The sequence below is a fragment of the Centropristis striata genome, chromosome 9, assembly GCF_030273125.1.
Source record: "Centropristis striata isolate RG_2023a ecotype Rhode Island chromosome 9, C.striata_1.0, whole genome shotgun sequence".
Lineage (NCBI taxonomy): Eukaryota > Metazoa > Chordata > Actinopteri > Perciformes > Serranidae > Centropristis > Centropristis striata.
The window spans coordinates 4358144-4381838 of NC_081525.1; the positions used below are offsets into that span (position 1 = coordinate 4358144).

At 39.4% G+C, this 23695-nt stretch overlaps 2 protein-coding genes across 2 annotated transcripts; both read left to right on the forward strand.

The window, feature by feature from the left end:
* The first annotated feature begins 932 nt into the window (after positions 1-932).
* Positions 933-10612, forward strand: LOC131977666 (cytochrome P450 2J6-like). Its single transcript, XM_059341084.1, has 9 exons — positions 933-1191; positions 5942-6107; positions 6193-6345; positions 6424-6584; positions 8715-8891; positions 8986-9124; positions 9613-9800; positions 9882-10023; positions 10132-10612. The coding sequence occupies exons 1-9, from the start codon at positions 1000-1002 to the stop codon at positions 10305-10307; spliced, it is 1494 nt and encodes a 497-aa protein (XP_059197067.1). The 5' UTR covers positions 933-999; the 3' UTR covers positions 10308-10612.
* An 878-nt stretch (positions 10613-11490) lies between these two features.
* LOC131977665 (cytochrome P450 2J5-like) lies at positions 11491-16970 on the forward strand. The gene is made up of 9 exons (XM_059341083.1): positions 11491-11865; positions 12340-12505; positions 12591-12743; positions 12823-12983; positions 14767-14943; positions 15038-15176; positions 15915-16102; positions 16197-16338; positions 16470-16970. Exons 1-9 carry the CDS (start codon positions 11674-11676, stop codon positions 16643-16645), a joined length of 1494 nt encoding a protein of 497 aa, XP_059197066.1. The 5' UTR covers positions 11491-11673; the 3' UTR covers positions 16646-16970.
* The last annotated feature ends 6725 nt before the right edge of the window (positions 16971-23695 follow it).

The window sequence follows — 23695 nt, forward strand, 5'->3', positions numbered from 1 at the left end:
AATCATATGAAAATTACAGATTTGTTATTAATATATAATTTAAACTATGAAGCATTTACATATCACACATCAAACCCACTACATGAGGAAGTTAAACAGTTCTTACTTTGGTGTCATCAAAGGGTAGTATGGATTATAAAGTATAGTAGAGGGTGGCTGGACTCCAAAGCAGAAAGTTCAAACATCAAACAGTCCAGCTCATCAAGAGTCTGGACAAGATCTTTGACTGACTTAACTATGTTGTTTATTTGCCAAGCATTTCTATTTTTCTGTATCTTTATCAATACGAGCCATGTCTAAAATTAGGGTGTAATTGATATGTCACTTTATTCTTAGTGTCCTATTTGTTACTTTCTATTATCATTATTTATTGACTGATGTCTGAGGGTGATCAGTCACTAATTCATCTTATTAAACATAATGGCATGCATTCTCTTCTAAAACCAATATTAAATAATAAGATTCTGTAAGATACAATAATGAAAAATTGTTCATCATTGTATCTTACAGAATCTTATTTTTTAATCACATGGAAGCTTAAACATTTTACATTTAAAGGGTTATATTCACTATGAACTTAGCACTTATGTTAAAATATAAAATGTCAAACTTAGCATTTAATTTGTTTCCACTGTAATTTGAATTGTTGACTTGATCCTGTTTATGCTTTGTACACCCAATGTGAATGTACGTTCACTGAAGACAGGTTTTACACTTGCATGTCAACATATTGCTGAGCTGACATTGTTGATAAAAAAATATTGCCATCATATTACTATGTTCAGGCACGAACATATGTTATTATTATTACATTAGGATTCAGCAGGTGCACTTTGACAGAGTTTTGCAGAGAAAAAACAGGAGGCGTGTCTGTCTCTTGTTGTGTAAGTATGTCATAACAATGACCTTTGAGTGGACCCCACGGTCTCGTAGTGTTCAGTGCAGTTGAAGTCTTGAAAATCTGAGACCTATTCTTGCTGCTGGTTTAACTCTTCTACAATGTGGCTTTTTAATTTTTTGTTGGGTTTTGACCTCAAGGGGCTTTTCCTGTTTATTGTTATTTTCATCCTTATTGCAGACTACCTAAAATACAGGAATCCTACAAATTATCCTCCAGGACCGTTGTCTCTTCCTTTTGTGGGGAATGTCTTCAGTGTGGACAATAAACATCCACACATTTATTTTACCAAGGTAAAATTACACACACATACGCATGGTTTAATTTGAGTGTGACTTTTGTTGAGGCATTTATACTTAAATATATAATGCAACATCTTTTAAAACGAGTGTTTCCTTTGCTTAAAGAATAGTGGCTTATGTTGTATACTAACATGTATAGCTATAACTTTAAAATTTGTACACACACTTCAGGAAATGCGCACTTGTGTTTAAACACTAATTTTCATTTAGAAGCTAATGGCAGATACGGACATCTGGTGGTTTAAATAATAATATAAATAGAGATTCTGCCGTCAGAGAATACTCGTGCAGTGCTCATAGGAAGTATGTATTCGTATAGTGGGAGATTAAGTAGATTTTTCAATTATGTCCGAATGAGGTTGTGTGTGAAAGTGGGATGTACAATGAGGTGTAATACTCTTGCATAGTGTTAATATACAAAGAAAGAAAAACTTCAGGTTTTAGGGGGTTATTTTAAAATCGCCCAGAGGTTTTACAGGCGTTTTAGGCGTCAATGGGTTAATATACAAAGTGTATATTGGGTAATACATGGATGTACATTGAGATATAAAGAAACACAGAAATAGTTATTTTAAGGAAATTAAACTTAATCATTCAACATGGTTAGACATATATACAGACACAGATATAGCAGGGAATAAGTTTACATGCAGACCCTAACTCTAACACAGAAACGCTATCTTTCCGTCCGTATTATGCTTAGCTGTCAGTTAATAAAATTTTGTTTTTACTTCTTTCAATGGATCAAACTGATGTGAAAGAAAGGGCTTAAATCTTCAAATCAAAATCAAATCCAAATCCAAATTACTTCATTCATCCCTGAGGGGAAATTCAGCATGCTAACTGTGAGATAGCACATTACGCAGTATGCTGCACTAAAAGTACATCAACATGAACCCAGTTAGCTTATATACTATATTGCATGTAAGTATCTCATAACAAATTATTATGGGCATTATGCTAAGCAACATGAATGTCATCCCTATAAGAAGTGAATAAAGCTAAATCTCCACTTAGCATGCTAATCGCACTACAACAACGTCTGCAACTCCATAAAACACTTACTTTTGATAAGGTACCACACCATCCAGCACATACACATTGAACATTGATATTCGCTGGAAACTATTAGAATATTATTGGAAAATCGAACCTTGTAGCGCACTTTAAAACTCAGAAAGATAGGTAGGCTAAATAGACTTACAGATGAGATGAGTCAGGCGTGGAAATCCAGATTGAGTTGGGTTACAGACCAGGTGTAGGCCCATCACACAATGGGGCGGAGCTCCCCTAAAAGGCGTCCGATCGGAAACATTGTAATGCCGCCACACGTCCTACGTAAACAATGATGTTTTGAAAAATGAATTAAAAAATCTTCAAAATCGAGAATGCACACCTTCGTGCCATGCGCAAGCCACATACGAAATCTCAGGTCAAAATCAAAAATCAAATCACATCAAAATTACTTTATGTATCCACAAGGGGAAATTCAGTTAGTCTGGTAGAATCTCTTGAAAAATGAGACAGCCTGATGGCTGTAGGAGTGAAGGATCTTTTGTATCTCTCCGTCGTGCAACAGAGAGAGAGGAGCCGTCCACTGCTGTTTTTTTGGTCCATAAAGGTTTTGTGTAGCGGATGATCTGGGTATTTCAAGATGGCCTCGAACATGTTGACAGGTCATCTCTCCACCACCTCCTCCAGTGTGTCCAACCTGGCTCCAACCACAAAACCAGCTTTTTTGTCTGTCCAACCACCTTGCATCTCTGTGTCTGATGCTGCCTCCCCAGTATACTGCAGCATAAAACAACACACTAGCCACCACAGACTGAAGCCTCTAGTCACTGAAGGCTTTTATCAGATCCCTGTATTCAGATTCCTGTCCATTCCTGATGCACGCCACAATAGCAGTATCGTCCGAGTACTTCTGGATGTGGCAGGACTCAGAGTTGTATTTGAAGTCCGCTGTGTACAGTGTGAACAGGAATGGAGCCAGAACAGGCCCTTGAGGAGCCCCTGTGCTGCTCATTAATGTCCCAGAAACACAGTTCCCCAACCTGACAAACTGTGGCCTTCCTGTCAGGTAATCTGTGATCCAGGAGATGAAGGAAAGATCCACTCCCATCTCCGTGAGCTTGTTTTTGAGTATGTTGGGTTGGATGGTGTTGAATGTGCTTGAAAAATCAAAGAACATAGATAGATTACTTTATTCATCCCCGAAGGGAAATTCGGTTGTCACAGCAGTTCGGTATTCAAGTACAATAAAATACAATAGAATAAAATACTTAGGTAGCATAAATAAAAACAACAATAGAAAAAAACACAGAATAGAACAAGGACACTTAAGAAGTTAAAAAAGAACATCGGTTGGTAGGATGGTTGGTAAGATGAAGGTAATTATACTGGTGATATGATGGCAACAAAGCTATAGTGACTAGACGGTATATAATAATAATAATAATAATAGCACAGTATATATTATATATAATATAATATGTAATAAAAGATAATAAACAATATAGAAATAAAATGAAAAATATAAATAACGTAATTATAAGTAAAATAATATGATATATAATATATAATAAAAATAGTAATAATAATAATAATAATAAATAAGGCTGGTAAGGCCGGTATAATAATAATAGTAGTATATTACAGTATATAGTAATAATAGTAATAATGGCAGCAACAGTATATATAATAATAATAATAATAGTAATAATATTAATAACATAGCAAAGTGTCGTGCGTAGATTTAGTGCAAAGATTTAGTGCATTTCAGTAATGTTGGTTCTGGCAGAGGTAGATGAATTGTATAGTCTTATTGCAGAAGGAAGGAACGACTTCCTGTATCGTTCTTTGGAGCAGCGGGGTTGAATGAGTCTGTGGCTGAAGCTGCTCTTTAGCTTGTCCAGTGTTTTGTGGAGGGGGTGGGAGGGATTGTCCATGACTGCCAGCAGTTTTGCCAGCATCCTGTCCTCCACCACCTCCTCCAGGGTGACAAGCTTGGAGCCAACAACAGACTCCGCCTTCCTGATCAGTTTGTTCAGTCTGTTGGCGTCCTTTGCTTTGATGCCCCCCCCACAGCACACCCCACAGGACACCACAGCAAAGAAGATGGTGCTCGCCACAACAGACTGATAGAACATCTGCAGCATTTTGTTGCAGACATTGAAGGACCTGAGCCTCCTCAGGAAGTAAAGCCGGCTCAGGCCCTTCTTGTAGACGGCCTCAGTGTTGGTGGACCAGTCCAGTTAATTGTCCAGAGTGACCCCCAGGTACTTGTATGCAGGTACCATCTCCACATCCGTCCCACCGATGCTGACAGGAGAGGGCGGGGGCTTATTCCTCCTGAAGTCCAACCCCATCTCCTTCGTCTTCCTCACGTTCAGCTGCAGGTGGTTCTCCCCACACCACTTCACAAAGCTGTCCACCAGGTCCCTGTACTCAGCCTCCCCTCCGCCCTCAACACACCCCACAATGGCCGTGTCATCAGAGAACTTCTGCAGATGACACGACTCAGTGAAGTACTGAAAGTCAGCAGTGTATGTGGTGAAGAGGAAGGGGGACAGTACAGTCCCCTGGGGGGCACCGATGTTACTGATCAGACGATCAAACACGCAGTTCTGTAATCTCACAAACTGCGGCCTGCTCGTCAGATAGTCATCGACCCAAGTGATGAGGGGAGCACCCACCTGTGTGTTCTCCAGTTTGGCCTTCAGCAGTCTGGGCTGGATGGTGTTAAAGGCACTGGAGAAGTCAAAGAACATGATTCGGACTGAGGTGTTGGGTCTGTCCAGGGAGGAGTGAGCCCTCTGCAGCAGGTAGATGATTGCATCATCAACCCCAACACGGGGCTGATATGCAAACTGCAGGGGGTCTTGTAGTGGGCACACCAGCTGTCTGAGGTGTGCCAGGACCAGTCTCTCCATGACCTTCATGATGTGGGAGGTCAGTGCTACTGGCCTGTAGTCCTCCAGTGCAGCAGGACGTCCTTTTTTGGGCACTGGGACCAGGCAGGATGTTTTCCAGAGCACTGGCACTCTCTGAAGGTGAAGGCTCAGGTTGAAGAGGTGCTGGAGAACTCCACATAGCTGGCTGGAACACGCCTTCAACACATGAGGGCTGATGCGGTCCGGTCCAGCAGCTTTCCTCTGCTTGAGCCTCTCCAGCTCTCCTCACCTGGCTGGATGTGATGTGTGATGTGTGATGATTCTCACATAAGCACCAGTTTCCTCCAGATGAGCAAGGGCAAGGTGAAGCATGTAGAGGACAGCATCGTTCACTCCCATGTGTTGTTTGTATGCAAACTGCAGGGGGTCGAGATTGTCTTTGATTTCAGCTCTCAGTAGGCGTAGAATCAGCCGCTCCAAGGTCTTCATGATGTGAGAAGTGAGAGCTACTGGTCTGTATTAATTAAGTTCAGCTGAACATTTTATTTTTGGTACAGACACAACACAGGAAATTTTCCACAGTGCAAGCACTCGCCCCGACTGTAGACTGAGGTTGAAGATCTTGTGGAGAGGTTGACACAGTTGGGCAGCACAGTCCTTGAGCTGCCTTGGAAAGTTAGTCTGACTAACAGTCAGCAAGATATTCCCTAGATACACACACACACACGCTTCTTGCTTTTATAGATAGATGTGGCAAACCTTGTAGCCCGTTTGTTCCACATTGTGCATTGATTATTTTATTTTGTTTATCCATTTAAATAATTTGTTCCTTCATGTATTGTCCACAGCTGGCTGATGTCTATGGTAATGTGTTCAGCGTCCGCCTCGGTGGCGACAAGATGGTGTTTGTGTCTGGGTTCAAGATGGTGAAGGAAGCCATAGTGACACAAGCTGAAAACTTTGTGGATCGACCTTGCAGTGCAGTTGCCGACAGGGTTTACTCAGGAAACACAGGTGCTCAAATCACCCTCTTCCTCATTTCCTGTGCTGTGCAGGACCAAGTTCCCCTGAGCTAACTCCTCTGCATGCTTGTGTCTAGGTGGTCTGTTCATTAGCAATGGTGAAACATGGAAGAGACAGCGACGCTTTGCTTTATCTACCTTACGTACCTTCGGCCTGGGCAAAAACACCATGGAGCAGAGTATCTGTGAGGAGATCCGACACCTGCAGGAGGAGATAGTGAAGGAGAAAGGTGGTTCATAATATCAACTCATAATCAGTTGCTGTTCAGTTGTAAAACATTGTCTAAAAATGAAGTCCTCTCCTCCAGGTGAACCTTTAAACCCAGCAGAATTCTTCAACAATGCCGTGTCCAACATCATTTGCCAGCTGGTGATGGGGAAACGGTTTGACTACAGCGACCACCACTTCCAGACCATGCTGAAGTATTTATCTGAAGCTATTATGCTGGAAGGCACTGTATGGGGTATGGTAAGTCAACACATCCTCATTCCAACATGTCAGACACTGCAAATTTATCACAGCTGTCGGTTTGATTGATCTGTGTGAAGTGCAGAGGGGCAGCAATAGATCTATCCCTCACACTGACGTACTAAAAATGTAAGGGTCTTATCTGCCTCAAAGCTGAGCAAAACTTACAACTTATCAAGGTTCAAAAGTGGGTTTAGCACACTTATCACTTATCATTAATAATTATTAATTATAATAAAGGATATGGCTTGATTCACTCAAGTCACCTCGAAAAGAAAAATGAAATGATAAAACAGAGAAATGACAGCCAATTCACTTAAAACCGTCTCATAAATTTACCAAGATACTAAGAGAATACAAAGAGATTTGGGGTAGGGGTGCTTTGTTGGAGACAAAGAAAACTCCATTTTGGAGGGACAGCATTTCAAGGCTCAAATAAGATGTGCTGGTGCATTTTTCATTCAGTTCAGTTCACATATATAAGCCAAAAGTCCATGTGTGGCATACCTCGTTCCTACATGTCGATCACATGCGTGCCGAACCATGTGGGTGATCCCTGCGGATCACGGATAATCCATGATTGGTTACGACCATATTATTCACACGGTTAACACAAGGTTAACTTTAGACAATAAAACGGACTAAGGTTAGCGTGACAGAACCGGGTTGGGCTTAAAAACAAGTTCCACACTTACCAGATGCAGTTACACAGGTTGAATACAAATAATAAGTTTGATTTCTGATTTCACACAGAACACAAACACTCCTCTTTGACCTCCCTTACAGACCTCGAGTGGTCCTTCATGCTCTTGTATTACGTCCTTACTCTATGAGTTAAATGAAGTCACGCAGGGTGCATCTCATACACATGCTTAAGGGTGCCTTGTGTGTCGGTTTAACACATCAAGCACTGGTATCTGACGAGTATGGAGTGAGACTTTGCTGGGTAAAATCCATTCAGTTCAACCTATAGACGTGGTTCAATTAGGGGGAAGAGTGGTCGCTGGGAAAGTCTCAGGCCACGCCCTCTCAAATGTCCGCTCACGCAGCATGTCTCCATTACAAAAAAAGGCCCCAGAAGGATTTATGAGACTCTGGAGGGGATGTATGGTTTTCGACTGTGGCATAATCGCTTAGCGACTGTTTTGACCGTGAAGTTACATATGCAACGAATTAAACACGGGAGACGCAACTGTGGCTGCCGTCGCTAACTGTGCACAATGTCCTGATCATAAACAAACCAGCATGGTTAATTATGCACAGCGTTGCTGCTGATCAGAAACAAACGGGCATGCTAACTGTACACAAAGTGTCCGCTGCTGATTGTGAATTAACCGGCACCGCTAACTGTGCACATAGTGTCCGGTGCTTGTTGTAAACAGAAGTCGCTAAAACACCTCTTGCTGCTGCACCACATACACACTGTACTACTACAGAGCAAACTGTTAGCCTATTAGCACTGTGCTACTGTTCCTACCTCGTTCCGCAACGCCCCACTGCACTATGAAAAGGCAGAAAATCACTTTGCCTTTGCGGGATCACTATGAACGCCCTAAGGTGAAAAGCCAGCACAGATCTTTTCAGCAATATAGCGGGGATTTGCGGGACCACACTATGAAAGGGGCTTATGTTTATTGTCGCTTGTGACTACTCGCTACTTCGCCGGCTTTTAGAAATGGTGCATGTTGTTGTGCCGTTGAGTACTACGTCACATTCTGCTTATCGTTCTATCCAATCAGAAACCAGGCTTTTTTAGGGGAGAAAAACGGCCCTGCTCTTCGACAGGGCCAAAAAAAGTCTGGTCAAAAGGCCGCTCAGGACGGCTCATATTCAAATTAGGGGTGATTCGGCGAGTGACACTCGCCTCATCCCGGGTATTGGACTGTAATGGAAACACCCCTATTGTTAGGAAGACATGGTATGGGGAGAATCAATCCTTAATAGATTCAGAAAGACCCATGTCAAGCTCTTATGCTTGAGGGCTCTGTATGGGGTTTGGTCAGTCAGAAATATAGTATTCACTCCAATCATTGTCACAGTAGATCTCTAGTAAGATTGTGGGTGTGGTAAAAATGTTATTACAAAATGGACAAGATGATGAAATCTAATCTACTGTTTCTGTCCGAGCAGCTATACGAGTCATTCCCTGGAGTGATGAAGCACTTGCCAGGTCCTCACAACAAAATGTTCAGCCACTACAACACTCTCCTAGATTTCATTGGCCAGGAGGTAAAGAGCCACAAGAAAGACCTGGACCCCAGCAACCCCCGGGACTACATTGACGCTTTCATCATTGAAATGGAGAATGTACTTGAGTTACCCCAACACACTCTACAACACTATGTATCCTGGTCTATCTACCAGCCAATCAGGACTTAATCTTCTCTGTATTCCTGAACAGAACAAAGAGTCTGACCTGGGTTTCACAGAAAACAACCTGGCTCTATGCTCTCTGGATCTATTCCTTGCTGGAACAGAGACAACCTCCACCACTTTGTTGTGGGCTTTGGTTTATCTCATTAAAAATCCTGATATCAAAGGTAAGTGACATGCTGGCCCCTAAATTGTTCAACAGCAAGGAAAATACACTTAATAGAAATCTCCAGCCATTCTCACGGCTCATTGGGATTGTAATTAAGGACAGAAGTGCTTTTAGCAAAACATAGCTATTTCCATGTAAGGCTTAATAAAGTACTTTGTGCTACCCCATTCTGTGGGCTTCCTGTGGGTATACTGGGTACACTGTGGGCAAACTGTTGATTTACCATGGGAATACTGTTTACATGTGCATATGTTTCAAAGTGTGCCCAATATGCCCACACCAAGCCCAGAGTGTGGGCTACCCAAACCAAACAGAATGGGCCAGGTGGGCAATCTTATTAGCTTGCCAAGCTTCTGTTGTGCCATATTTGTTGGACTAGTGTACTAATTTGGCACTCCAATTCTAACTGATCACTCTGCTAGTAACTTTCTGCTGCCCCTCTCATGCAAGTTCTCACCTTGTTAATGAATTTTTTGGCATTTCTAGAAAAAGTCCAGGCAGAGATAGACAGAGTGATTGGACAGAGTCGACTGCCCATGATGGCAGACAGAGCCAACCTGCCCTACACTGATGCTGTCATCCATGAGATCCAGAGGATGGGAAACATTATTCCTCTCAATGGACTCAGAATGGCCACCAAGGATACAACACTGGGGGGTTATTTCATACCCAAGGTCATTTTAAATATTAACTGGATAATATCTAAAATGTTGTTGTGGCAAGATTGTGTTTACCTATAGATTTTTTTTATTTAGGGCACAACTTTGATGCCCATGCTGACCTCTGTGATGTTTGACAAGACTAAATGGGAGACTCCAGACACCTTCAACCCCGGACATTTCCTAGATGCTGAGGGAAAGTTTGTGAAGAGAGAAGCTCTTCTGCCTTTCTCTGCAGGTAAACCACCTCAAGTCACCTCAATCCGACCAAAGTCTAAACATAACTCTAACAAATACACATTTCATCCTGAGCTCTTACAACTTCATGTGTTTGTGGACTCTTCAGGGAAACGTGTGTGTCCTGGAGAAGGTCTCGCCAAGATGGAGCTGTTCCTGTTTTTGGTTGGTTTACTACAGAAATTCGATTTCTCTGCTCCACATGGAGTAGAGTTGAGTACAGAAGGAATTACTGGTTTCACGCGTGTACCACACCCCTTCAAGGTTCATGCCAAGGCTCGCTGAACATCTCACTGAACCATTTTTCATCTAAGCAATATGTAACACACAAGAGTAGGCAAAAGTCTTTTGGAGAGAAAGCTGTAGTTTTTAATCTCAGCCTTTCACTGTTGTATAATTGCCTTGTGTACAGATGGCTTGTTTATGATCCCTGCTTGTATATTAAATTCTTTGTAATAAAATATTATTTCAGAATGGAACTGAGTAGGGCACATATCTTGACAGTAATGATCAGTTATATTATGTATAATACAACAGTTAGTTAGTTGAGATCTTCAATAAACAATTTCAACAACTGTTAATGACTTAAACTATTTCTTTGGCTTACCTGTTGGTTAAAACACAACATAACTTACTTAAAAGCTATTGGATGTGATTAGCAAATCATATGTAAATTACTGATTGTTTGTTATTAATATATAATAATTTAAACTATGAATCATTTATATATCACACATCAAACCCACTACATGAAGAATTTAAACAGTTCTTACTTTTGTGTCATCTAATGGTAGTATGGAGAATAAAGTATAGTAGAGGGTGGCTGGACTCCGAAGCAGAAAGTTCAAACATTAAACAGTCCAGCTCGTCAAGAGTCTGGACAAGATCTTTGACTGACTTAACTATGTTGTTTATTTGCCAAGCATTTCTATTTTTCTGTATTTTCATTAATACGAGCCATGTAGGGTGTAATTGATGTCACTTTATTCTTAGTGTCCTATTTGTTACTTTCTATTATCATTATTTATTGACTGATGCCTGAAGATGATTAGTCACTAATTCATCTTATTAAAGATAATGACATGCATACTATTCTGAAACCAATATTATTAAAGAATAAGATTCTGTAAGATACAATAATGAAAAAATGTTCATCATTTTATCTTACAGATTCTTATTATTTAATCATGTTGAAGCTTAATTTTTTTTTTTTTTTTTTACATCTATAGGGTTACATTCACTATGAACTTCGCATTTATGGTAAAATATAAAATGTCAAACTCAGCATTTTATTTCTTCCCACTGTAATTTTAATTGTTGTTGTGACCCTGTATATACTTTGTATATCCAATGTGAATGTACGCTCACTGAAGACAGGAGGATTTACACTTGCGTGTCAACATATTGCTGAGCCGACATTGTTGATAAAAAATAATTGCCATCATATTACTATGTTCAGACACGAACATATTTTATTATTATTACATTAGAATACAGCAGGTGCACTTTGACTGAGTTATGTAAGAATGTCGTTACGATGACCTTCGTACGGACGCCCACAGTCTCGAGGGACTCTTTTAATGTAGTGTTCAGTGCAGCGAAGTTGTGAAAAGCTGAGACCTATTCCTGCTGCTGGTTTAACTCTTCTACAATGTGGCTTTTTAATTTTTTGTTGGGTCTTGACCTCAAGGGGCTTTTCCTGTTTATTGTTATTTTCATCCTTATTGCAGACTACTTGAAATACAGGAATCCTACAAATTATCCTCCAGGACCGTTGTCTCTTCCTTTTGTGGGGAATGTCTTCAGTGTGGACAATAAACATCCACACATTTATTTTACCAAGGTAAAATTACACACACACAGGCATGGTTTAATTTGAGTGTGACTTTTGTTGAGGCATTTATACTTGGTTAGTTAGTTTGGTGGATTTATTTGAATATGTGTTCCAACGTCTTTTGAAAAAACTTTTGCCATCAGAATAATGGCTTATGTTGACAATAACAACATCAAGAGCTTTGGCAACACATTTACAAAATGAAAGCTGTTTCTCATATTTCACTTAATTCACCTTAAGAATGTAACTTTAAATTAAAAAACCCACTTCAGGAAATGAGCATTTGTGTTCAAACACTATTTTTAATTTAGAAGCTAATGGCAGATACTGACATCTGGTGGTTAAATTACTGATATAAATGGAGATTCTGCCCTCAGAGAATATGAGGTAAACCTTGTAGCCTGTTTGTTCCACATTGTGCATTGATTTTTTTAATTTTGTTTGACCATTTGAAGCGTTTGTTCCTTCATGTATTGTCCACAGCTGGCTGATGTCTATGGGAATGTGTTCAGCGTCCGCCTCGGTGGCGAGAAGATGGTGTTTGTGTCTGGGTACAAGATGGTGAAGGAAGCCATAGTAACACAAGCTGAAAACTTTGTGGATCGACCCTACAGTCCATCGGCCGAAAGGTTTTACTCAGGAACCTCAGGTGCTCAAATCACCCTCTTTCTCATTTCCTGTGCTGTGCAGGATCAAGTTCCCCTGAGCTAACTCCTCTGCATGCTTGTGTCTAGGTGGTCTGTTCGTGAGCAATGGTGAAACATGGAAGAGACAGCGACGCTTTGCTTTATCTACCTTACGTACCTTCGGCCTGGGCAAAAACACCATGGAGCAGAGTATCTGTGAGGAGATCCGACACCTGCAGGAGGAGATAGAGAAGGAGAGAGGTGATTCATAATATAAACTCATAATCAGCTGCTTTTCAGTCGTAAAACATTGTCTAAAAAATGAACTCCTCTCCTCCAGGTGAACCTTTCAGCCCAGCAGGACTCTTCAACAATGCAGTGTCCAACATCATTTGCCAGCTGGTGATGGGGAAACGGTTTGACTACTGTGACCACCACTTCCAGACCATGCTGAAGTATTTATCTGAAACTCTTATGCTGCAGGGCTCTGTATGGGGTACGGTAAGTAATTGCATTCTCAACAAATATGTCAAATACTGCCGTTTTGTCACAACACTCGCCGTGTGATACAGAGGCACACAGAACCCCATTGCTTCAGTTTTGGACATATCAGAGACAGTGTTTCACTTTCCGATCGTAACATACATAGTGGTTTTTCAAAATGAACTCCATGCTCATTGGACACGGTTCACTTAATGCAATAAAACCGGCTGACTAAGGTTAGGGTGAAAGATCAGGGTTGGGTTTAAAAACAATTTCCACACTTTACTACCAGATGCAGTTACACAGGTTGCATCCAAATAATAGGATTGCCTGTTGGTTGCACGAGACTGCACTGCAAATTGTTTGTTTCTTACCAAGATAAAAAACAACAACTTAGATTTAGAAGTGTTAGATAATTTATCTTGTTTTACGAGTTAATTTCTTATTTTACGTGTTCAACATGCTTATTTCTAGATTTAACTATCTTAATTCAAGAAATCTTGTCAAGTGAAATTATCTGTCCATGCATCAAGATAATTTCCCTCAGATTTAGTGTTTTTATCTTGTATTTAGACACCCCTTTTTTTGCAGTGTGTTTTCCGGGATTTCTTTGAGCCCTTCCACCCACCTTGAGTGGTCCTTAATGTTCTTGTATTACGTCCTTACTCTATGCATCTAATATTGCCATGCTGGTTGCGTCTCATACACATGCTGAAGGGTGCCTTGTGTGTCAGTTTCACACATCAAGTGCTTGTATCTGACAAGTTGTATTTGACAAGACTGTGCTTGGAAAGTAAGTAAAATACATTCAGTTCAATAACAAGCCTCTTTCAGACTGCCGTTTCAAGCAGTGGTATTTATGCCTCTGTGACGTTTCATCCTCAATCTGAACATGCCAGAGGTGTAACGGGGGATTATCCTGGCTCTGTACTGCCTTTGAAAGGTTGGAGGTATGTTTGTGGTATTCATGGGCAGGATCTGAAGGCGCAGCTGGGGGGAGGAAGGGTTTCGGTTTGGCGACCTTAAAGCCCATCTCTCCTTTTTGCAGATGATGTGGTTCTTTTGGCTTTATCAGGCTGGGACCTCCAGCATGCAGTGGGGCAGTTTGCAGCTGAGTGTAAGGCGGTTGGGATGAGAGTTAGCACCTCAAAGTCTGGGGCCATGTTTCACTGCCAGAAAGGTGGACTGCTCCATCCGGGTGGTGATTGAGTTACTGCTCTAAGCGAAGGAGTTCAAGTATCCCGGGGTCTTGTTTACAAGATGGACAGGCGGTTTGGTGTGGCGTCAAAAGTGATGTAACCGATGCTCTTGATTTACCGGTCCATCTACGTTCCAGTCATCACCTATGGTCATGAGCTTTGGGTAGTGACCAAAAGAATGAGATCACGGATACAACTAACTGAAATGAGTTTCCTCAATAAGGTGGCTAGGCTCAGCCTTAGAGATAGGGTGAGGAGCTCAGACATCCGGAGGGAGATCGGAGTAGAGGCGATGCTCCTTCACATCAAGCTGAGTTGGTTCAGGCATCTGGTAAGGATTCCTCCTGTTAGAGGTGTGCTGGTCAAGTCCAGCTGGTAGGAGGCCCCGGTGAAGACCCAGAACACCCTTGAGGGATAATATCTCTTGTCTGGCCTGGGAATGCCCCAGGGTCTCCCAGGAGATATAGATATTGTGTGGGGGAGAGTGAAGTCTGGAAATCTTTGCTTAGCCTCCTGCCCCCATGACCTGGCCCCAGATAAGCAGATGAAAATGGATGGATGTAAAAGGTGATGAGACTGAATCAATTGTTTTTTCCGAGCAGCTGTATGAGTCATTCCCTGGAGTGATGAAGCACTTGCCTGGTCCTCACAACAAAATGTTCACCCACTTCGACGTTCTCCTAGACTTCATTGGTCAGGAGGTGAAGAGCCACAAGAAGGACCTGGACCCCAGCAACCCCCGAGACTACATTGACACTTTCATCATTGAAATAGAGAATGTACGTGAACTGCATCACACACTATAACAATGTGTATTCCAGCCTGTCAATCGATCAGCCAATCACTACTGTATCTCCCTGTATTTCTGAATAGCGCAAAGAGACTGACCTGGGCTTCACAGAGACCAACCTGGCTCTGTGCTCTATGGATCTATTCCTTGCTGGGACAGAGACAACCTCCACCACTCTGCTGTGGGCTTTGATTTTCCTCATAAAGAACCCTGATATCAAAGGTAAGTGTGGCTGGGCCCTAAACTGAGCAAACTGTGAAACAGAAAGAAAAAGAGATTCAATAGTCATGCAATGTCTCATTTGGGATTGCAATTAGGCACAGCGGTGCATTGAACTAAACATATTGATGTCCAAATGAAGCCTCATTAACTATTGCCTTTATTTTCTTAGTCCAATAGATGCATTTTCTGTTTAACAAAGGGTTAAAGGCACACTGAATTGCCATTCCTTGAGCCTATTCTTTCAACCAGGAACACCATCTACTAGGGTCGACATACTTACATTTAGTCATTTAGCAGACGCTTTTATCCAAAGGGACTTACAGGAAGAAAAAAAGCAAACAATCAAGGTATAGTGCAGTAAGAGCCATTAGTGCATCAATAAGTGCTAGTGACAATTCTTTAAGGAGTAGAATTACCGTGTGGTGCTAGGAAAGAAGATGCTCTCTGAAGAGCTGGGTCTTCAGGAGTTTTTTTAAAGGTAGAGAGGGACGCCCCTGCTCTGGTAGGAACTGGTAGTGCGTTCCACCAGCGGGGAACAAGAAATGCAACATATACAACTAGTAGGTCATGAAGCTTTATTTGGACATCACTAGCTAAACACTAACGTCAATGTTTCTTAATAATGATACCAAGATGCTAATGTAAGCCATCTTAGCAAAGCTGATGCTGATAGGAATGTAATTACATGACACATTAAGGAATTGAAATGTCATGCATGCACTTTGCTTGCATTTCTAGACAAAGTCCAGGCAGAGATAGACAGAGTGATCGGACAGAGCCGACAGCCCAGTATGGCAGACAGAGCCAACATGCCCTACACTGATGCTGTCATCCATGAGATCCAGAGGATGGGAAACATTGTTCCCTTAAATGCACTCAGAATGGCCGCCAAGGATACAACACTGGGAGGATATTTCATACCCAAGGTGAATTTAGTGCGGCCATTTTAAGTCTTAACTGGATGATCTTTAATGGGAGTGTTGTTGCAGAATTCTGTTAACCCACAAATCTTTTTTTTAGGGCACAACCATATTGCCCAACCTGACTTCTGTGCTGTTTGACAAAACTGAATGGGAGACTCCAGACACCTTCAACCCCGGACATTTCCTAGATGCTGAGGGAAAGTTTGTGAAGAGAGAAGCTCTTCTGCCTTTCTCTGCAGGTAAACCACCTCAAGTAACCTCAATGTCTTGTCTTGGTCTTGTCATGGGTTTAGGCACGACCTTAACAAATATACAGGTTTTATCCTGAGCTCTTACACATTCGTGTGTGTTCCGTTTGTGGACTCTTCAGGGAAACGTGTGTGTCTTGGAGAAGGCCTCGCCAAGATGGAGCTGTTCCTGTTTTTGGTTGGTTTACTCCAGAAGTTTGATTTCTCTGCTCCAGATGGAGTAGAGTTGAGTACAGAAGGAATTACTGGAGTCACGCGTGTACCGCACCCCTTCAAGGTTCATGCCAAGGCTCGCTGAACATCTCATTTTTCATCCATTTTTCACCTAAACAACCACTTTTCATCTAAACAATATGTAACACACAAGAGTAGGCAAAAGTGTTTTGGAGAGAAAGCTGTAGTTTTTAATCTCAGCCTTTCACTGTTGTTGATTGCCTTGTACTGATGACTTCTTATGATCTCTGCCTGGATGTTCAATTATTTGACCAAAAAGTTGTTTTTACATGAAATGTTATTTTATTAATGGCATTGTGTATAAGATATTTCTTCATAGTGATGATCACTTTTTAAAAATGTAAAATAGTAAATAATGAACTGAAATCTTCAATAAACTATTTCAATTCATTTGATTTTTGTTTGGCCTGAGTTTTTAGTTTAAGTTCAACATAACATACTTTCATGTCGGGTGACTTTTGCCTAATTTTATACAAACAAACTCAAACCATAACTTGTCTTCGAGAGATGTCCCAAACTCTTCCTGCTACTGTGGAGAATGATCAAGGATATCTGCAGATGCCCCTGCAGTAGATGTTGAGAGAGGGTGTCTGGACTCCAAAGCAGAAAGATCAAGCGTTATCAGTCCAGGACTATCTTGTAAGACAACTATATTGTTCCTTAGTGTTGAGGGCAAGTTATTCTTCTATTAAGGAATGCATCCATCGACAACTCCATGCAGATAATGCAGAACAGGGCGTGCCCTGAAGGTGGCAGGATGCACAAAGGATTGGTCACACAGCTGATCATAGAGGTACGGGAAGGTAGAGGAGACCAGGCAGTACATTCACTGAACCTAAAGAAGCTGAGTCAATCCTGCAGAAGCTGGAGGAAACCCCATTACACTGACCCTTTGCTCTAGGTATGATCAGTCTGAAGAGTGTCAATCAAAGAACAGGAAGTCAGGATGGATAACTTTCACTCTTTAATATAAATGCAATAACATGCAGCACAACAAAGCAAGGCCATAGGCCTGCAGTAAAATATGAAAGAACACACAGTACTGTAACAGTACAGTGGATGCTTGCTTTATAATTGTGCTCTACTGATGCTCAGATAAAACATGCTTACATATCAAAAAAGACCCCTTTGGGTGGGCAAATTACCCTGCAGAGACAGAAATGGCCTACTAGCAGATTTAACACTCTCACACTAATATCATAACCTTCATGTCTAACTACTAGTCTGTTTATCACCCCCAAATCTATCAACAAGTAATTATGACAAGGCAGAATGTTAACTGGTAGCAAGAGCAAGCCTAGCATGTTGCTGTGCCAGTCAATGAACTCCAAACAATTAAGTAATTAAGTTTAAGTCCATAAATGTTAAACTCAATTCAAAGTTCAGACTTGCCAAACACACGGTGCAGGTGTAGCGGCTTGGTACTGTCTCTGGCGTTGTGTAATTTACGATGAGACGAGACGGAGCCACGAAGGTCCGACTGATGCTTAATTATTTTCAACATGAACATAAAATAATACACAAAGCGTACCTGGCACAGGAATTAATTGTATAGTCGGTCAGATTTTTGCTTTCTCACACACACATGCACATCTGGAAAATATACAGTAGTGTTCAATATAATAGCAGTCCAATGTTGAACACACCCCTTTCAACTAATTGCCCAATTGCACAGCCTTAAGAGCGTGAATATCACATATGCTGGGTCTTGTTGGTTTTCTGAGAATCTATTGCACCTACTGGTAACTTGTTTGCCATGTAGCAATAAAAAATACACTAAAAACCTGGATTAATCTGGTTAGCCACATTGGACTGCTATTATAATGAACACTATTGTAAAATGAAAAGACAGTGCAGGTTAGCTAACTTGTGGCACTAGCCATTTTGTAAACAAAAATAAAATAAAAACACTGGCAACTTTTTACGAAAAAGGACAGGCTCAACCGTAAGGGAGCTATATGTTTTAAAAAAACACAACTCAAACCACCCCTTTGTAGTGAAAATAAAGTAATTAATATGGAAAAAATGATGGAGCTAATAGCTCGTGCACCTACCAGGGAGCCACGGAGGTCCGACTGTTGCTGTGCCCCGGGGTTCATCACCCTAAACCACAGGGGTGCTGCGTTTAATTACTATGGGACAAACAAGTTTGCGTGTTGAGAGATTAGTTTTTATATGGCAAGTGGAATCAAATTTCTTATTAACTCCATTACACAGGTAGCAGAAACTTCCCTCTCTTCATGTGCTCTTGCCACCTGGCTGCGCGCGCACCCGTTACTGTTTGTAAACAAGACACCCGTCTATACACGATACATTGATGGTGTAGCAAGCAAACTACACATACTGTGTTCAAAACGTTAGCAAGCTAACAAAATGAAGTTATTTACATGACTTGAACCATTTATCGCTTCTTACCGCATGTTGCCGGGTGCTGCCATCTTCCCATCTCTCTCTTCTAATTCCCTAAAGGCTAATTCCTCCATCATCACCTGCTGGTGTTGTGTCCTTACTGGTTTCCAAACTAACTGGTTGCCGTACTCGTGTGTGCAGCTGTTTTCTGCCTCAGTTAGCAGATCCGTCACATATTTAATAAACATTTAACTGGCGATTTCCAGGTCGCATCCCCTATCTACTGTGGATAATATTGTTGTAACATTTGCCATTAGCATTGTGTCCCTACTGACGCAAGATGTCATTACCGCAGCAATGTTTTATTTTTATTATTATTATGATTTGTATTAGTGAAAAATATCTTAACACATGAGTAGAGATGATTTCCACATTAGAATTACAATATATGGCATAAAAAGCAACATATTTTATTTTTTGTTGTGTATGAAGACAATCAACATCTAAGTTTACTGTCTAAATTTTCCATGGCATAGCGAAAACAATGAAATCCCCTAATTTGTATTATTTTTTTTATATCAGTTTTTAAAATGATGCACAAAACTTGATGAAAATAAATTTAAATGTTTTAAAATTTTGTAGAAATTCAAAAAGGAAAATGTATAAAATGAACGTTATTTTAATGTTGCGGTAAGGACATTTTGTAAGAAAAAGTGATGAAAACCATAAAAAATAAACATGTTCCAAATTAAAATCTTAACGATTATATTCAATTTTGTGTACCTGTTTATATGTATTAGAGACTCTGATGGTTAAAATTGAAATTCATCGAGGTTGATTTTTTTAATTTGGGAGAGTCAAAAGTGACCGTAGTTGCAGAAACACCCATAAGTGAATACTACATCACAGCCACCTTTAATTGTTCATGAACCATCACCTGTACAGTCATGGAAAAAATGATTAGACCACCTTGTTTTCTTTAATTTCCTCTTCATTTTAAAGACTGGTACATCTAAAGGTACATTTGTTTGGACAAATATAATAATAACAACAGAAATAGCTCATAAAAGTTAAATGAAGAGCTGATATCTAAACATTTTCCATGTTTTTATTGATTATAACCAAAATCATTATCAATAAAACCATGTTAAATGTTCGGAATGAATTTGAGCTCTTGCCCTCAGGTCGTCGTCTTAGGGCCCCTAGGTGGAGGACTAAAAGACTCCAGGTCTCATTTATACCAACTGCCATTTATTTAACTAATAGAAAGTAGCCCTCAAATTGCTCATCTTCATAAGTCTGCCTCTTGCACATCTGCACATTGCACTTTTTACCTATACTAGGTAGTAACTCTCCATTTAGGGGTATCAGCTCTGCAACGAACATGTGTCAGTGATTTTATATATGCATATGGCGTTTCTTTGTGCGTGTTTTATTAGATATTTAATTGGGTCTTATTATGTTATCGTTGTGTACCTTGTCTTGTGTGTCCTGCTGCAAAACAAATCTCCCTTCAAGGGACTAATAAAGTGATTCTGATTCTGATAGATATCAGCTCTTAAATTAAACTCGTAGCAGTTGTTTCAGCATGTTTTCTGAGCTCCAAGTTGGTTTATTACCCCATTAAAACCTCCTGGAAGCACTCTCATGTGTTATATGTGTGGACAGAAAGGTCACATGGAGCCAACATGCCCCAAAAACATCCAACCAAGCAAACTCAGGTGTGTCTTGTTCCATGAATATGGACTTTAATCCTCTGGGGTCTATGATAACGTGTTTTTTTTTTTAAGCGCCGTAACAAAAAACAAGGTCACGTGGAGCGCTGCTGTGGACTTCACTCCAAATAACAGACTTGGAACTTTCTCCAGTTTTTTGTTTGACTTTCCGAGGTCATGTAAAAAAAAAAAAAAAAAAAAAATATGATCGTTTTAATTTGATAGTACAAACACATTTATTCAAGTGTAAAAGTAGGATGGGAAGAGGCAGGCGTCTAATCATCTAACACTGTTCCTATAAATAAACATGTTTTTATGGTCATTTTTTATGTATAGTTTTATTATATTTTAATTTTACCTTTATATGTTCATATTTGCAACCTATGTTTTTTTCATTTTTCACGTCTTAAACAGTTCATTGGAAATATTTGTGTTTTTTATTGTCATAAATAGTATATTGCAGATTTTTTAAATGATATTCAGCCAAGTAAAACATGATATAATGTCAAATATATTTAGTATAAAAATATAGAACTAGAGATCATCCTCATTCTACCTGTTATATGATATGATTGTAACCTGTGTTCATATTTGCAACGTTTAAAATTCTGTGTCTGAAACATAATTTTCAAGATCACATTTTATGTTTTCCTTTGTTTCTTTTGGGTTCAAAATTTTGATCAAGTAAGTCAAAGTTAAAAATTAATTATCAGGACAAATAGGTGAGGTTGAGCTGAAAAAACTGATACCAACATGGCATGGTGAAGATTTTTTAAGAGATTTTTAACTGACATAATAGCCCAAGATTTCAGAGGGTTAACAGGAAAAAAAACAAGCCCGACCCTTGTGCATGGAAACATTTGTACCAGTAAATGTTATCTGCACTAATGAGATCATTACTGATGAGAAAACTTTCCGTATCAGACTGCCGCTGACTTCTGTTCCCTCTCTGTTTTCCTCGAAAACACCAAGACATTACGCCCTCATGTGCAACAACTGATTAACGAGGTTATAATAGCTTTGGATTTATCATTACACTGTAATAAATGATTCTGTAGTAATTTCATTTTACTTAATATATTTGATAAAATGTATTAAATATAAATGACTCCTTGATTTTGAGGCAGTTGTTTAAGTAACTTTAATATAAAAATGTTTGAGATAGAATCTACTTATTTTGATCACATTAAATATAATCTCTATGTGTATGTAATTCTCAATCGAGAGAATTTTGAATGAATCCAACACAATAGAATTAGTCAGTTTTTAATTGACAGGCACTTCCTGTTAAGTTGTTATTAACTCAACTTGTAACGTAGTTAGATTTAATAAATAATATTGCGTGCAATCTGTTGCCTTATTTTTATTGACTAGCTAGTGTTTATCTTTTTTTTTAACAGTGTATGCACAGACATGTAAACTGTAAAAAAAATATCTTGATTTAGAATAACATACACCTAAAGATTATATTTAATGTGGTCAAAATAAGTAGACTCTATCTCAAACATTTTTATATTAAAGTTACTTAAACAATTGCCTCAAAATCAAGGACACATTTATATTTAATACATTTTATCAAATATATTATGTAAAATGAAATGACTACAGAATAATTTATTACAGTGTAGTTTTAGTTTTAATTTCGTTGTGATTTTTTTGTTTTCAAATTCAGTTAGTTTTAATTCGTTTTTAGAGTGAGTTTGCTAGTTTTAACCCTCTAGAGTCCATGAAACCATTTGCACATGACTTCTTCATGACGTGAAGACATAAAAATAAAGCAACATTGAGTCTTGACATCAGCTTCCCTCTAAAGTTCTGGCTTGAAACTCAATACCAGATTTTTTTGTAATGATATTCAGCCAAGTCAAACCGGAGATAATGTCAAATATATTTAGTATAATGTATTTTATTTGATAGGGACAATGCAGTTAGCATAGATACAGGACATGCATCTGATGTGCTGCATACAGAGATATAGCTTCAGCTAATTTTCAACTCCTGTCCCTTGTTGGGCTTTTACAACTACATACAAAATCACAATACTATAAAAATCCAATATACAATTACACCATCTTCAAAATAGAATAACATTACAAACAATTACAATATACATTTACCCTGAGAAAAAAATAAAAATAAAATAAACCCTGTATAAATATAGCTTAGAGTTTAAAATCATCATAAATCATAAACAATAAGGAGAAAAGAAATAAATAAAATATAGATATTATCCTCATTTTACCTGTTATATGTTATATTTGTAACCTGTGTTCATATTTGCAACGTTTAAAATTCTGTGTGTGAAACATCATTTTCAAGGTCAGATTTTATGTTTTCCTTTGTTTCTTTTGGGTTCAAAATTTTGATCAAGTAAGTCAAAGTTAAAAATGAATTATCAGGACATATAGGTGAGGTAAAGCTGAAAAAAATGATACCAACATGTCATGGTGAAGATTTTTTAACAGATTTTTAACTGACATAATAGCCGAAGATTTCAGAGGGTTAACAGGAAAAAAAACAAGCCCGACCCTTGTGCATGGAAACATTTGTACCAGTAAATGTTATCTGCACTAATGAGATTATTACTGATGAGAAAACTTTATCTTACTGCTGAACGTTCCGTTGAAGTGCTAAAACAGGCTTATCTGTTAAGTGTTGGTGGTTAAGGGTTAATGACAATTTTACTTTCTCTGTGGCTTTGGGTCATGATCTTCATGTCACCAGAACAGAAGCCAAGCACGCAGACAAGCCCACTCCAACCCTCAGCCCCAGAGAGATTCACCCATATTGTTGATACGCCACCAGTTAAGACTGCTCTGGAGGTTTTCAACCCTCTGAACAGGGATTATTCTCAAAATTTGGCCGTAAAGTTTTCGTTTCCAAAAAAGTAACCAAAACCTACCTTAAAATTGTGATATTTCTGTAAAAAATAATTTCATTCCAAACGTCTCATTTAAAACTTTGATAAAAAATAAACCGTTTGTAATAACTCGATCCTGTTAACCCTCTGAAATCTACGGCTATTATGTCAGTTAAAAATCTGTTAAAAA